Consider the following 16,329-nt stretch of genomic DNA (forward strand, 5'->3'; position numbering starts at 1 on the left):
AGGCCTCTGCGTTGGTAGGCAAGTGTTTTATCTTTACTCTGACCTAACTCCCATTTCTAAATGTTAAACCCCTGACACAGTATTCCTCATTTCTGTAAATTGTTTGGTGGGCCGCATAAGGATAGATGTACAAACCTACTTGTACCTCCAGCTGCTCCACCATACTATGGAGTATCCGGAGGAGTGGCTCCTGCACAGCCAACACCCTAAAAACATAAGCTGACGCTCTTATGTTTTTATGGCGTGGCTCTGTAGGAGACTATAGCCATCTCTGTGTGTCTGTCTGTCTGTGTGTCTGGAGCCAATCCTGCAAAACCGATGGACCGATCAGTGCCACATTTCTTGTGCACGGTTCCAGTAGGCTACAGAAATACCTCCACTAATTTTGTTTTTCACATATTTTGTATACTTTTTGAAATGTGGAAATCTTATAATGGAAGTCAATGGGGCTTTGGATCGGACTGAAATGTTGTCCAAATTTGGAGTCATAGTATATCGTAGACCTCTGACATCATTGATGACAGACATCACAGGCTAGCCACATGTCCGAGTCACGGCGTTCCCATGTGGATGCCGAGAGCCACATGCTTTAATTTACTTATTTTTTTATTTATTTTGTGCCATCCAGTGAGCTGGCAGTCGAATCCTGTGGTCCTTAATCTGCCCAGTAACCGAGTCTGTGTCTCCCTAACCAGACACACACGCACGCGCACACACACACACACACACACACACACACACACACACACACACACACACACACACACACACACACACACACACACACACTGTCTCTCCGGGGTTTTAGTGCTGAGCACACAAATTATTGCTCCCAATGCCACTACTCCTTTGGGATGAAGGAATCAAGAAAGGGAGAGCGAAAAAGAAAGAAAGAGGTGGAGGGAGACAAAGTGAGTCATAGCAATAAAGAAATTATGGAGAAAGATGCCGATATAGTTGGACAGATAGATACAAGCAGTCGGGAAAAAGAGTGAGAGAGATAGAAAGGGAGAGTCATACTTAGCTATGTAGAGAGAACAAACAGCTAATTTAAGAGAGAGAGAACAACAGAGACAGAGATAGAGTCAGTCAAGAGATGAAAACAGACAAAGAAAGAGGGAGCAAGGCAGAGATGAAGAGTGCCTTGCACCCTCTGCTGGTCAAGTAGTATCATAGCAAATAGAAAAAGAGTTCAGTAATTTTATATCATCACAGCCATGGATCATAGCCATCAGCAATGTTGCATTATACACATGTCACACTATTTGACAGCGACACAAAAATAATACACCCAAAGATGCCAAGGTCTATAGTTTATTGTTTAAATAAATACTAGAGGTCCAATGTGATACACCGTCTTATGGCCCTATTGAAATGTTTTGACAACACAGGATATTAATTCTGAGATGCTTTCGAGTTGCTTTTCTTGCCATCGGCGCCATCTGGTGTGGATAAATTAGGGGCGTTGACCAGTGTGCTTGTTCCTACAGGAAATGGTTGATTGGTTCAACGCCATCAGAGCCGCCAGGTTCCACTACCTGCAGGTTGCCTTCCCCGGAGCCAGCGATGAAGAGGTGGGAACAAACTCAGTTAACTAGAATATTTCGTAGCCTCTAGCCTAATACTCAATACATTGTATTGAAGCTGTAATACCATAACAACGTCTTCTACACAGAGATGTACTGCTGGTTAATATGTGAGGTTATCCAATATGGTAGATCTATTATAACGATACAGCAAATTTAATGTTGTGATATTGAAAATATTTAAGTTCTCAACCGTAGCTAAAGAATATAATTTAAACTCTGGCTTAAGTTCTTTAGAATAAATCTGTGAATACTGTCATCTGAAATGACTATTTTATTTGTTTGTGACATTTAAAAGTCTTTAAGGAAATATTTAACAGAGGCACATTGTTAATAATTTTGATAAATGTTTAAATTATTAATAAATGTTTTAATAACTAACGGTGGTACATAGTTGGGTCATAGTCGGTACATAGTTTGGAGAGGAACAAAGATAGGGAAGATGTGACAAAACTAAGAGGTATCAAATATCGACATTTGTTCCCATCGTCTTAGCAATTCCAGGGGGGGTTCAGGTACATTAAGGATGATGTATTTAGATCAACCGCACAAGTACTGTAGATGAAGACTGTCAGGCATAATTTGCTGCATTGCTTTGAACGGCTATTACACATTTGGCATCTGGTTGTCATTTATTAAATAGCATTGGTTGATATAGTCTTCCGCTTTTTAGAGGCAATTATAGCACATTAAAATTTCAAGCCACTTTCATCTCGCAGAAAAGCAGAGGCTCAAAGTAATGTAAACGACTTCATTAATAAATGACAGGTTTTAAACATTGACAAGGAGTGCATTTACATGCAAATAAGAAATAGTTGTGTACACATGGATATTGGTGATGTGATTACTCCATAATTGTGGCTACTGATTATTTGCATTATCATTTTATGCTCCATGGGAACAAACCCCTACCCCCTCTCTCTCCCTCACTGTCCCTTCTCTGTCCCTCTGTCTACTCCTCTCTCTTTATCACTAAAGAGGAGAAAAGGGCGGGGGAAGTTGATTGCTAACAGGTCTTACTATAAGGTACTGCAGTCCTGTAAGATGACATACCTGCACCTCAGTAACTGATGGACCTACCTACATGTGTATACAGTATAAGCCCTCATACAGTATAAGGGTTAATTCTAGCAGAGGAACCTACACTGGACTAAACCTCTTCTGCTTAAAATTATTTCTGTCTCCCCAGGTAAAGATGTTAGCCCCGGCACGTGCCCCAAACTAGGAATAATTGGTTTATTTTTATAAACACATTTTAGAAACACAGGAAACTGAGGGCAGAGAGAGAGGAGACACGGCATGAGTCAGTCGAACTCCAAGCAGCTCACAAGGAGCTGACTGTCTACTCTAGTGTACTGACTAGCCGACCGTGCAACTAAGCACCCCAGTTGACCAGCGTCTTACCTGCATTCTCCACCATGTGCTTCGCATGTGCCTAACGACACCGATTTGTGCAGGCACCATTCTAGTTCGTCCATGAGAGTCCTGAAGTTGGCATTATATGCCCATGACTTACTGGCCGGCGCCGTGGGAAAAAGAATAAAACAGCAACTCTAGTTCTTTGCTGACCAGGGCACACTTCATGCAGGGTCTCACAGCTTTACCTGGGCAGACAAGGAAGGAAAGAAAAACTGCACCAACATCACTTTCCTGACATATGACTGATTTATTTACTTTTTTGACCCAGAGGTTAATCATCTCTTCAGGACAGCCCACTGATACTGTGTGTACACACACACACACACACACACACACACACACACACACACACACACACACACACACACACACACACACACACACACACACACACACACACACACACACACACACACAGGTGTGGTGATTCCACACCGCTCAGTTGTTCACACAGCACTTTGGTCCACCAAAGGTTCCAATAATCCACCTTGTCCCCACACCTCAGGCTGACTTCCATCTTCTTTTCACACACACCTGGGCAGAAGCTCAGGGTACACATTCAAGTCTCAGTTAATGAGTTGCAGGTGTGTCTCAGTCTGGTAATGGTAACCTGTTGGCAATCACCGTACTTGGCTTTGTCTCCTCACTAGGACCCCCTGTCCCTGCTCCTGTAGCCTCTTTTCTGTCCCTGTGGAGGGCGCTGCTGCCTGGTACACATCACAATCCCAACAGCACCATACTCTGGGGCATGGGGGATTCATGCAAAAAAAAGCGTTCCAGCAAAAAACGGGGACATTACATTTATGTGTTAGTTGCAGTATCCATGTTGCTAGACTATATCTTCCAAACTATGATTTTCTATTGTATGTCATGTTATTTATTTTGTTCTCTCCAGCTGGTGCCAAAGCTGACAAGAAACTTTATGAAAGAAGGCTTTATGGAGAAAACCGGCCCAAAGGTTGGTCTTTGTAAATACATCAGTTTCTACCACATCCACTGTTATATGTACTGTACTGTACTGTACTGTACTGTACTGTACTGTACTGTACTGTACTGTACTGTACTGTACTGTACTGTCTAACCCAAGATATAAACCCAATGATTTTATTATTCATTTTGATCAAAATGCACTGACTGTTTTCTATTTTCTTTCCCCCACACAGCACACAGAGGGCTTTAAGAAGAGGTGGTTCACTATGGATGACAGGAGACTCATGTATTTCAAAGACCCTCTGGTGAGAACATGCCCGTGCCCCTCCTTGACCTTCAGTCGATCACGTTGCTTATGTGGACTGACAACTCACATGACCTTTAAGATGACAAAACAAACTCAATCATGATTCATTATTCATGTGCCATTTCATTTTGTTTGGCAATAAAAATGTACCCTTTCGGGTTCTCATTTTAAAATGTTTATCATTGTATATCATTGTACTTTTCTTATCATTTATCCCTCTGTTGCTATCTTTCGCTGTCCCACTGTATTTATCTCTGACTCTTTGATTCCTGTTATCTTTGTATCTGTCTCTCTCTGTCTCTCTCTGTCTCTCTCTGTCTCTCTCTGTCTCTGTCTCTCTCTCTGTGTCTGTGTCTCTGTTTCTCCCCCCTCCCCCCCCTCTCAGGATGCCTATGCTCGTGGTGAAGTGTTTATTGGCAGTAAAGAGAACAGCTACACTGTGCTCTCAGGCCTGCCGTTATCCACACAGGGCCACCGTTGGAACCACGGAATCACCATAGGAACACCAGACAGGAAGTTCCTGTTTGCATGTGAGACAGAGGCAGAGCAGCGGGATTGGATAGCAGCCTTTCAGAGGGTCATCAATCGACCAATGAGGCCTCAGGAATATGCAGGTACCAGAAAACTGTACAACTGTGTTATTAATGAAATGATACAACTTAAGATGAATGTAAAGCTATAGGCTCTGAAGTGATACGTTTACCATTCCCTGTGTAGCTAATGGGTAGAACTTCCTCAAATTGTATGCTGCCATGGTTAGGAATGAATTCATGCTAAACATGTATCCACTACCAATAGTAATGTAAAATGATTCACTAAAATGCTTGAGTAGTTATACAATTGCCATATACTTACTGTACATTCAATAGCCATACTGAGCATTAGAATAGTAAAAGCTATACTGTTAGTAATTGATCACTAAAAGTGCAGGACAAATGATATCTGAAAAGCTAAAGTGTATACTGTATAATGCAGAATATAGAAATACTAAGTGGTAAAGTCAAACATTACTCCGAGAGGTACATTAGACTGTAAAGCATCAATTGACTGAAGCAGGCTATTATACAGTAGCATTGCACCAGTGGCTGCACAAGTTCTGCAGTTACAGCTGCATTCACAGCGCTTTGGACTCTTTATGGGTTATCCTTCTGAAACCAACTCTAGTGTGAAACGTACTGCATTGCAGTGGTGATTATCACTGTGTGGTCATTGTTTTCTGCTTGCCTTCGCAGTGGAGGCCCATTTTAAACACAAGCCTTGAAGACCGGCGGGGGCTTTCGCAGAGCCGCAAACTCAAGTGGACCGGCCCCGTCTCATTCAGACCAGAGACAGAGAGCGAGAGAATAACCTACTGCACAACCAGAGACCATCGGGGGGGGGGGGGGGGGCTCTACTGTACTGTACCTGTGTGGCAGGAGGACAGGGAGGATGGAGGACAATGAAAGAAACAAGATATGGGGGCAAGAAGAGAGAAACAGGAAGGAGGAGGATGTCCAATCAGCAACCTGCTCATGTTGTAATAGAAGTCTCGCATCTTATTTTGTGGATGAAAGTTTAGTGGTCAGAGCCCAAAGGTTCAGAAGGTACTGTAATCATCAGTTGCTAGGCATTATCATGTCAACCCCCCCCCCCCCCCCCCTCAGTTTCTCATGTTGACTCTCTACCACCTTGCATCAGCCCACCCCCGCCACCGTCTTGTGAATGGTTCATTCCACCTGTAATCTAGTGTAATTATGTCATTTTTAGTCATTTCAGCGTTTGCTCAACAAAGTCAGTGGATATAATTAATTTATTGAATGTACAGTTTTGAAGGCGACAGTGGCTTTTATCCTGTGTGGAATTGTGATGTTTTTTTTCTTGGAAAACGTCTTCTTCGGAATTAAGAGGACCCTGTAAAAGACAGATTCTCTGGCATCAGAATCTGCTGAAGATGAATCTACAAGGTGCTGTTAAGAATATACGTATATGCATTTAAAAAATGTACAAACTCTGAAATGGCCCCTGTCTCACATAACGTAGCTGCAGTTTCACAATTTGCATTCAGACATGGTTATTTTATGCCTAAATCTGATAGCTGTTTCCTTTATTTATTTGAACTACTGTATATATTAAATTATTGTAGACGGTGAATGCTGCTTAAAAAGATTGTAATGTGACTGGATTGTAATTTATTTCATATGCCCCCCTCCCCATTTTGGGAATGCCATTAGGCAATTGTTTTTAAAGATTTCAAAAAATGTTTGTAAATTCTTTGAAAATAGCAGATCTACAAGCTCACAACGCTTTGCATCATGACATGTTTTGAGCTTGTAGATCAGCTGTTTTGAAGAAAAAAATATCTTTTGAAATTCTTTGAAAATAGTGCCTAAGTGGTTAACAGACTATGATGGTAGTTCATTTCTTCCTGAAAATCTGTCAATACAGCTGAATCTGAAATGAATTGACAGTCTGGTATGTCTTTTGTGTACACTGAAATATGTTACAGTAGATTCACTGCCATGGACAAATGAATTTGGATTTGTTTTTGGATTTGTAGGTTGGCCTAGTAATCTGCTAGGCGGGGTTTCTAGCCAATCCCCTGCAGGCTCATAGGTTTTTATTATAGGCAGATGTCAAGATTATGAAAATAACACATGTCACCAGTGGCCAGTTAGAGCACACCTTGTTGGCATTGCATTATCAGCCACACAAAAACATGAAAATGCGACATGTTATTCTGCAAAGAGACACAGTGGCCAGCGAATGCGTTTCTGTGGGTGGCAGTGGCTCAGTAGGTAGAGTGGCCGTCTTGAAATCGGAAGGTTCCCAGTTTGATCACCAGCTCCTGGCCGCGTGTCAAAGTGTGCTTGAGCAAGATACTGAACCTCCTGACTACATTTGGTGCACAGTGGCTAAATTATCAATTTATTGGCAGTAAATCACGTCTCCAAACAAGAAACAAAATAAAGGCAATATTAAAAATAGTTTTACTGAAATGTATCCTCAGTATTATATTAGCACACTATGAGAACACCACATGATTGGGTTGACTTTAAAAATAGTGATGCAAAGAGGCCTATTATATGGATCACTGCTCATTTTTCATTCTGACCAGCAGATGGCACTCCTCTCTCATATCATCATGCATGTCAGAGAGTGAGACATATTTGAGTTGCCAGTTTAGCTCCATCCAGAGCCCCTTGTGCCCTGTCAAAAAGTATTGTATAGGTTAGGTTTTGAGCAACACATATATATATATATATAAATATATGTAATTATGTCTCATTTCAGTTGTCTTTTGTGTTAACAATAAGAATCTAAATAAAGATAAAACATATGTAAAGAAAAGAAGGATAAAACAAATCTGAAATGAAAAGATAAAGCTATTGAATAATAACAGCTGCTTTGCCTAATGGGGGGAGCAGTCTTCTATATGTATGTTACCGTGCTGCATGTACATGCTATATGGGCGGCATGTTACAATATGTACATGGTACAGTGTACGTGTATTGCATGTGCCCTGTGTGTATAACAGCATGCATGAAAACGTGTTGGCCTGAACGAGCATATAGTTGTCTCCTGACGGATCTGGCCACTCCTACATTACACACACAGACACACATAAATACACACATGCAAACTCCGGTAAGGTCTCCAAGGGAATCATGGGTAAATCAATGTTGTTTCTGTCTGGCAGGGTTGTTGTCATTGGCAACCAGATTGCCATGGTAAACGGGGCAGACAGTGAGCCACTGAGATGTAAGTCACTGCCACAAAGGAAGTCTTTTAAACAGGGTGGGACCTTGAGCTCTGAAGCCACTATGTTTGTCATGAAGCTGAACTGAATGCTCAGTAAGCCACTGGCACTCGCTGTGGGCCATTTAGTGTGTGTGTGTGTGTGTGTGTGTGTGTGTGTGTGTGTGTGTGTGTGTGTGTGTGTGTGTGTGTGTGTGTGTGCGTGCGTGCGTGCGTGCGTGCGTGCGTGCGTGCGTGCGTGCGTGCGCGTGCGTGCGTGCGTGCGTGTGTGCGTGTGTGTGTGTCTGTGTGTGCGTTGTGTCACATAATGTTATATGTTATAACACACAAGGATACATGCACATACACCTTAATACATGGTTCTTTTTTCTTGTTTTCTAATAATAAAAGCATGTTCAGACATCCATTTAAAACACATTTATTAATTCAATAAATCCATATTTTATGATAAATTAAACTGCATCTCATCAGGAAAAGAGATTATACTCATATAATCAGTTATATGTCTCTGTACTTTTAAAAGACAGCATACTAGTCACTGCAACTCTAATCTGAGTTCCAAGAAGTTCTTGCATAAAAACGAGAGGGGCTGCAACTCAGGTTATATCAAATCTGAATCCAATTTAATCTGAAATATAACACTTTCTGAGTTTCTCTTCTGCATTTTTCATAACAGGGATACAATTGTGTGAGGCGAGGAAGGGGGTCCTGCAGGAAATGTGACATTTTTGACATGTCTCTCTTTGAAACACCTAAAAAAAATAACTCCTAAAAGTAAAATCCTCAATGCTAATTTGTAACTCAAGGTGGACAAATTTAACCAAATGGACCTGTAATTTGTACAGCGTTGAAGTTAAAGGAGGATTTTACTGTATAGACCGTGGTTCCAAGCCAGGCCAATTGATGTGTGGTGCTCTCATGACGTGTCTTCTCCAGGCGGTGACATCTGCAGCAGATGCAGAAGTACCGATGCTAGCATTTCTTTGTATAGAAAGTCAGAGGTCAAGTATTACTTCTCCTCAGTCGTTACAAAGAAAGATGGGTTTCATCATTTCTGCAAACAAAGGGAATGAAATTCCCCTTCAGATCACTCCAGAAAGTCTGGTTACCCAGAAGCACCTTAGTAGCTTATTCGGGTGGCCGGGTATTGGAGATTAATAATTAGGACTGAACTGAAACTGTAAGAGGTCCAAGAACTGATTGATGTCAGCATTTAGGTGTCCTGGACTCGTCTGGACTGAGAGTGTCAACTACCATGCATCAAATCACAAATTTAAATTGTGATTTGCATTATAAACCACATTTATATTTTATATTTATTGTCATTATAAACCTTTTGTGCTGCCCTTTGTGGAAAACTACGGTCCAGCTGTCCTGTCCATCATTTAGTGTAGCAGCCAGTTCCAACTGGGACGGAACCATGAAATTCAGCTAATCCCCCAGCACAGGAAACATAACTGCAACACCTGTTCGCCTGTTGATAAACTGGAAACCATGCTGCAATGAGTGACAGTCAACAGCAGACTGGCCAGAGGGTGGAAAAGGTTGTGCATGAAATAGGTATCGGAACCTTGGAACATATTTTAAACTTTAAACAATGAATATGTTTATTTTATAACATTAACTTTTGATTCCATGTGGAACTTCATAAACTCAGGTAGAAAAAATAGCATGGATTGAAATGTTAATGTTATTAACAATACAAGTACATTAACAAAGTCTGGGGTTTACCTTATCTCGATTGATACTTGATTGATACTACTGGCATTACACCCAGAGTAATAGTCCAAAATCATGTGTTTGCATAATCAAATGGTTGTGCAATACTAGAATGTTGAAACAATTCTTGGAAGCATAGGAAGGAAGCATAACTACATAGTTTCATTATTCTGGACATTGACAATGTTTTCCTGACACTTCAGTGACTCCTTTAATTGCAGAAAGTCTCTTCTTATGCGACCTACAGTAGTAGTGATATTGTGTTATGCTTACATCCATCAAATAATACAAACTCACCTTGGCAGGACAGATCCAGACAGTGTTATTAAGGGAACTCAACCCCTCCCCCCCCCTCACAGAGGTATCACATATGTAAATATTATGTAAATATCCAAGTCATGGCTAGGCAATGTCCTTATAAAAAAGAAGGGTCTCTCAACTCCACTCCTGAGAACAGAGTTAAAGGAGTAGTTCACCCAAAAAATAACTTATCTTTTATCAATTACACACCCCATGAAGCCTTGAATTCATGGAGAGTTTTTCTCCTACCAGAGACTCCGCCGGTCATCAAATTATTGGCTTAGGAATGCGACAAAAACAAAAGAATCTCCATGAATTCAAGGCTTCATGGGGTATGTAATTGATAGAAATAAGTAATTTCTGGGGTGAACTACTCCTTTAACTCCTGGTTTTCTGTTCTACAACTAGACTGCAATGCATTCATCTGGTGAATGCAGAATGAAGGATTTAATATTCGTACTAACTTTAGTCACTGCTACATTCTGTACCAAATAAAGGCACATAATGTTGCCATCTTCTCCGTTTTAATACAAGGAAACAGTCTTTCCGTGTCCCACAATGGTGTGCAGTTCATACAATATACTCCAACTCTGAGTACTACTCCAAGTCTAAATTAATATAGTACCCAACTTAGTGTTCGAAATGCATAGAGTAAAAGAATAACAAAACAAAAGAACCACAAGCACCTTTGGGTGGTGGTCACCATTGCACTGTCCTGTACCGTACGCTGGTATTGGATGAAGTATCCTCATTGGGCTTTACATTAGAAAGAATCTGTCTTACGATGGATATAATGGATGAATAATGTGGTGATTTAGTTTGATTTATTAACAATAACCTCATAATAACTCAAACCACCACATTTTAACTTATCTTCCGAGTTCTTTTAAAGCTGAGCAGTTGAGCAAACAACACATTTAAAGCCTCAACGTCATTAAAGATCCTTGGTTACTCTTCCTCTCCTCCTCCTTCAGGGCCTGGTAAGGCCGGTGTAGACATTCTGCTCCCAGCCGGCAGGCGGACTGTGTGGAGGAGGAGCCAGGGCTAGGCTGTTAATTAGCGGCGAGGTGTAGGCCCTGCGGGATGAGTGGAAATAGGGGTACTGGTATAGCCCGGCGGTATACCCGGGGTAGGCACTGTAGAAGCCACTGGGACTCTGCAGGTCGGTGTAGTCGCAATGCCCAATGGAGGAAGATGAACTGGATGTGGAGGAAGAGGAGGTGGTGTTGGAGGAGGTGGGGATAAGGCAGGTCCCCGAACCGAGGGAGGTGTATTCGGGGTGGGGTGGTGGTGGTGGTGGTGGTGGTGGGGGAGAGGAAGAGGAGGTAGAGGAGCAGTGGGAGGAATGGCTGCTGTAGTGGCCGGGGCTCATCTGCTCGGTTTTAATGCGAGGTGTTCTGTGGGTAGCGTCAGTATGTGTCCTGCTGTTGTTGTCAGTGTTGGATGAAGATGGAGACGGTGAAGGCGGTACTCCGGTCATAGAACTCCCATTTTTAACAACCCAAGGGGACACCCCTTCAGAGTGAGAGTGGGTGTAGGACGGGAGCAGGGATCCCGAATGGTTGCTAGGTCCATGCCCGTTCTCCGGCGGGGGTAAAGGGGCGGAGCCGTGGCCGTTGAGAGGCAGGTATTGGTCGAACTCATGGACGTCGAACCCTTCCATGGTGCTGATGACATCAGTGCTGAGCTCTGAGATGTCCACGTTACTGAAGTCAATGTTCTGACGACCAGTGTTGGGAATGGAAACAGAACCACTGTTGGTGCTGCTGGTCAGGGGCCGGTGTCCCTCATGCTTGATACCCAGTATCAAGTCTGTTTTGGGGGTGGTAGGAGGTGTCGGGGGGCCGTGGGGGTGTCCTGGGGTTCAGATGAAACAAAATAAACAATATTAAAATCATCACAGGGTGATTACAGCAAGCTAGCTGAACTATTGCAGGACTGTCTCAATTATTTTGTTTTCTTTAGTCAGAAATGGCAAGGAATGCCTCATAGGTTGAGAGACTACAGTTTAATGTTACAATACATTAAATGGACTTTTATGTAAAATCATATCCGAGACTTTATTACGCAATAGGCCTACTTAATTTACCAAACCATATGAGAAGTTTTTAGTTCTAGTTTTTAGTTACAAAATGAGACCTCTGCTTTTGGAAGACAAATTAAAACAAAACCCTGACCCCTGTTAGAAAGTGATTGTTGGCATCAAAGCTCAACTCATTATGACTTAGTGTTGAAGTTAAGACCTTAGACCTGTTTATAAAATACTGACACTACTGAGTAATTAACCTTATTTCTGTATCAGTTGCTGAATACGGGATTTCAGGCACCATTTGTTTCTTCAAAATAGAAGTACTGTATGAATTTTAACCATTCAAATCAACACACCGGTGAACTCAATCCACTCACCTGTCCTGTCGGAATGGTAGTGAGGGTGTCCATCCCCGACGCCCACCAGCCGTGACATCCCCGGTTCAGTCTTATACAGGCCCTGCTGCTGGTGATGCGGATGGTGTTGTTGTGGGGTCAAGCCAGGTCTGGGGGCTGAGTCCCCTTGGCCAGATTTGGTTATCTTGCGCCTCCGAGGCTGGTACTTGTAGTCTGGGTAGTCCTTTTTGTGTTGAACTCTCAGACGCTCAGCTTCTTCAATGAAGGGCCGCTTCTCACTCTCAGAGAGCAGACTGGGGAGGAAAGAGCCAAGTTTGGCTTATTGGCTTACACACAATACACAGTATATAACCTCAATGTTGATTTAACTTTGGGTTGAAGTTATATTGCAAAGAGATCTGTAGGACCTCTGTGCAACATAACCTCCCCTTAGTACAGTAGTGGCCTACATAGGCTGCAGCATAATAATATGACCCTGAATACTGAATACAAGTGCTTATTAGATAATAATGGTGTAGCTCAAATCAGATCACAATCAATAGCAGTGGTGTAAAGTAACTAAGTACATTTACTCAAGTACTGTACTTAAGTACAATTTTGAGGTATTTTTACTTTGCTGGAGTATTTGCAATTTTCAGTACTTTTACTTATACTCCACTACATCTCAGAGGCAAATATTATACTTTTGTCAATGCATGTCAATGAATTTGACTTGGTTGTCACTATCCAAAATCCATGTTTGCTTTGAGCATTGGTTCTCAAAGTGGGGTCCGAGGACCCCCAGGGGTACTTGAGGGGGTTCCAGGGGGTCCCCAGCTAAATGATGGACAGGGACCAAATGGACCCTTATGCGTCTGTAACTCTGAGAGTGTACAAATGGAACCAAATGTTAAATTAACATTGATTTTACAATATGAATTGGGGTCCCAGAGACATACATGCCATTAAATGGGGGTCCGTAGCCTAATGCATGTCAAACTGGGGGGTCCTTGAAATTAAAATGGTTGAAATGGCACTGCTAGAGAGCCGTAAAAATCTTCTATTATGGGGGTCCCTGGCTTATCTTTTCAAATGGGGGTCCGCGGTCTAATAAGTGTCTATTTGGGGGTCCTTGGCACGAAAAAGTTTGAGAACCACTGGCTTTGAGAGCTGCTCACCGCCAGAGTTTCCCGAGAGTCTTGCTGAGCTCGGCGTTATGCAGCTGAGGATACTGGTCCGCCAGTTTCCTCCGCGCCGCCTGCGCCCACACCATGAACGCGTTCATCGGCCGTTTGACGTGAGGCTTGCTCTTCAGCCCTCGCTCCCCGTGAGCGGGCATCGGCACCAGCGACCAGTCGTAACCTTTCAGCACCTGCGACACCGCGTCGCGGATGCAGGCGGGGAACCGCTCGTCCTCCTCTGGGTGATCCGGATCGCTCTGCGCTTTACTGTGCGTAATAATCCCGGGAGGGCGAGCCGGCCCCTGTCCGTCGGACCCCGCCGGGGAGGTCGGCGGTTCCGAGTCGGACTCGTGCTGGGACATGGGGCTGCCTGTTCCCGCTGGACTGCATGCATGATGTTCAGTGAGGGATTTGTGTTCTTCGGTCATTCTTGGTCAACAAAAAAAAGTAAAAATAAAATAAATAAACAACAAAATAAAAAAGGGAATATAACTGTACAACTGTACTTCTGTAACTATGTACTTAAGTTTTCCCTAATGAAAAAAAAGATACGTTTTTGTTTTGATGATGTCCTCCAGACCCAGATGTCTCCAGCACCTATAAGTGCGCCTTGACGCACTGCTCCTCTCGGGACTACCGTGATCCAAGAAAACAGTAAGCAGGCTTTAGTCTAAAAGAACCTTCATCATTGCACACGTCGAACAGTCACAGGAAAGTTTGGGGCTGCTGGAATTTTTCTTTTAGACACTTTTACTTCTCACCCGAGTTCACGCCCCTTTCCTCCTATTGGCTTTTATTCCGTTTTTACCGTTGCTGTTGTTCCTCCCATCTGGCGGTGGGATGGAGAGGCAGCAGCTGCACCGTTGGGTTGAACATTAATGTAAGTGATATCTCATGATTATTTTGACTGGGGATTAGTATAGCCCACTTCATCGCCAGTTAAATTAGAGCATACACTTTAATATTCCAGAAATATGCATCCCTATTAATTACGCATTAATTATCTTCCTCACCTATCTTCACTTGCAGTGGTGTGTGGTAAAAGTACTCACATTTTTACTTAAATAAAAGTATCAATACTGAAATGTAGAAATACTCCGTTACAAGTAAAAGCCCAGAATTCAAAGTTTACTTGAGCAAAAGACAAAGTACAAAAGTATTGGCATCAAAATATACTTAAAGTAGCCTACCAAAAGTAAAAGTAGCCTACCCATTATGCAGAATGTCCCTTTTCACACGTTTCAAATGTAAAATGTATAAACATCTTTTGAAAATAGCAGATCGACAAGCTCACAATGCATTGCATAGGCTATTTTCAAATAGCCAAAGTTTAGATAGAACTGAAGTGGTTAATCTATTGTTTTGTGATAATAATCCAAATCTATAAAGTAACTAATAGGCTACGTTTTCTAATAATTGTCGTGGAGTAAAAAGTACAATATTTGACTCTGAGATGTAGTGGAGTGGAAGTAAAAGTATGAAAAATTGTAAGTAAAGTAAAGTAATAAAAGTAGCCTACCTCAAAATTGTACTTAAGTACAGTACTTGAGTAAATGTACTTAGTTACTTTCCACCACTGTTCATTTCTTTGGGCTATTACCATACCCACAGCCACTGCACACTTCACTCATGTCCACCATTAGTTCACTGCTTTATATAGCCTACTACTACTCCTCTCTTCCACACCACTCGCCCTCAGGTAGCATTGTTTCACTTCTCTAGGACATAATTCTCAAAGTGGGGTCCGGGGACCCCCAGGGGTACTTGAGGGGGTTCCAGGGGGTCCCCAGCTAAATGATGGATAGGAATCAATGGACCCTTATGGGTCTGTAACTCTGAGAGTGTACAAATGGAACCAAATGGACCCGTTAGGATCCATTTGGTTCCATTTGTACACTCTCAGACTCAGAGTTAAATTAACATTGATTTTACAATATGAATTGGGGTCCCAGAGATAGAGATGCCATTAAATGGGGTCCGTAGCCTAATGCATGTCAAACTGGGGGTCCTTGAAATTAAAATGGTTGAGAATCACTGCTAGAGTCGTAAAAAAAATCTTCTCTTATGAGGGTCCCTGGCTTATCTTTTCAAATGGGGGTCCGCGGGCTAATACGTGTCAATTTGGGGGTCCTTGACATGAAAAAGTTTGAGAACCACTGGTGTACAGTACACACTACAGTTATATTCAAATGTTTGACACTCGCACTGCATCCATTCCTGCTTCTGAAGTAGTTTATATGTCATCATTACGTTATTATTTAGTTCCATGTCTGCTCTCTGTTTTCTCATTGTTCAGTTGAGTTAAACTTAAAACAACGCTTATTTGTAAATACTCTGACTAGTGCAGTAAACCTCCTACTTTATGCGGAACAATTTAAATGAAACTTCACTGAACTGTCTCACTCAACCAATCAGATGATGCCCTGTAGAGTTGCCAGGTGCCGTGTGTAGACAGCTGACTCCTCACAGTCTACAATATATTTTGCTAATACATTTAATCAGACATAGGCTAGTCTTATTTTGTATGAATTGCTTCTTCTTATTTTCGTTAAATATTTGTGTTTTTGTTTCCTTCTTTAAAACGTGCTTCCACTGATAGATATTTATAGTTTTATATATTTTTTTTAAAATCAGCGCTTGCCTCATTTGTTTTGTCACGTGACCATCACACAACTGTCAAACATGGCGACCGCCAGTGACAGTGTGACTCCGGAGCAGAGTTCTGCAGAGAGCTCGTTGAGAAAAAGACGTGTCGACTCTTCCAACAAGACAGCGGCAAATGTGTGTG

The 16,329-nt window shown here is 42.2% G+C and overlaps 2 protein-coding genes across 3 annotated transcripts in view; one reads left to right on the plus strand and one right to left on the minus strand.

The window, feature by feature from the left end:
• LOC311060979 (arf-GAP with dual PH domain-containing protein 1-like) overlaps positions 1-6,832 on the plus strand; it is a 314,152-nt gene extending 307,320 nt beyond the window's left edge. The window contains exons 8-12 of one of the 2 annotated variants that reach the window (XM_084079420.1): positions 1,491-1,574; positions 3,901-3,963; positions 4,169-4,240; positions 4,628-4,856; positions 5,475-6,831. In XM_084079420.1, the coding sequence (XP_083935546.1) occupies positions 1,491-1,574; positions 3,901-3,963; positions 4,169-4,240; positions 4,628-4,856; positions 5,475-5,503 (477 nt within the window). In that variant the 3' untranslated portion in view covers positions 5,504-6,831. Of the gene's footprint in view, positions 1-1,490; positions 1,575-3,900; positions 3,964-4,168; positions 4,241-4,627; positions 4,857-5,474 lie in introns of both variants that reach the window. The other variant, XM_084079421.1, reaches the window with a different exon arrangement.
• Positions 6,833-8,442: 1,610 nt separating this feature from the next.
• On the minus strand, positions 8,443-14,184 carry LOC311060972 (transcription factor Sox-8-like). The gene is made up of 3 exons (XM_084079412.1): positions 13,539-14,184; positions 12,403-12,674; positions 8,443-11,853 (listed from the first exon to the last, which is right to left on the minus strand). The coding sequence occupies exons 1-3, from the start codon at positions 13,967-13,969 to the stop codon at positions 10,967-10,969; spliced, it is 1,590 nt and encodes a 529-aa protein (XP_083935538.1). The 5' UTR covers positions 13,970-14,184; the 3' UTR covers positions 8,443-10,966.
• Between the last annotated feature and the right edge of the window lie 2,145 nt (positions 14,185-16,329).

Source organism: Gymnoscopelus microlampas (assembly GCF_963454915.1).
Source record: "Gymnoscopelus microlampas genome assembly, chromosome: 14".
In the NCBI taxonomy this organism is placed as follows: Eukaryota; Metazoa; Chordata; class Actinopteri; order Myctophiformes; family Myctophidae; genus Gymnoscopelus; species Gymnoscopelus microlampas.

Excerpts from the sequence above, each read along its gene's own strand:
- LOC311060972 (XM_084079412.1), bottom strand. The coding sequence starts at position 13,969 with ATGACCGAAGAACACAAATCCCTCACTGAACATCATGCATGCAGTCCA. Across the intron at positions 12,675-13,538 it reads ACTCTCGGGAAACTCTGGCG|TCTGCTCTCTGAGAGTGAGA; the intron begins GTGAGCAGCTCT and ends TTTCCTCCCCAG. Across the intron at positions 11,854-12,402 it reads CTACCATTCCGACAGGACAG|GACACCCCCACGGCCCCCCG; the intron begins GTGAGTGGATTG and ends TCTGAACCCCAG.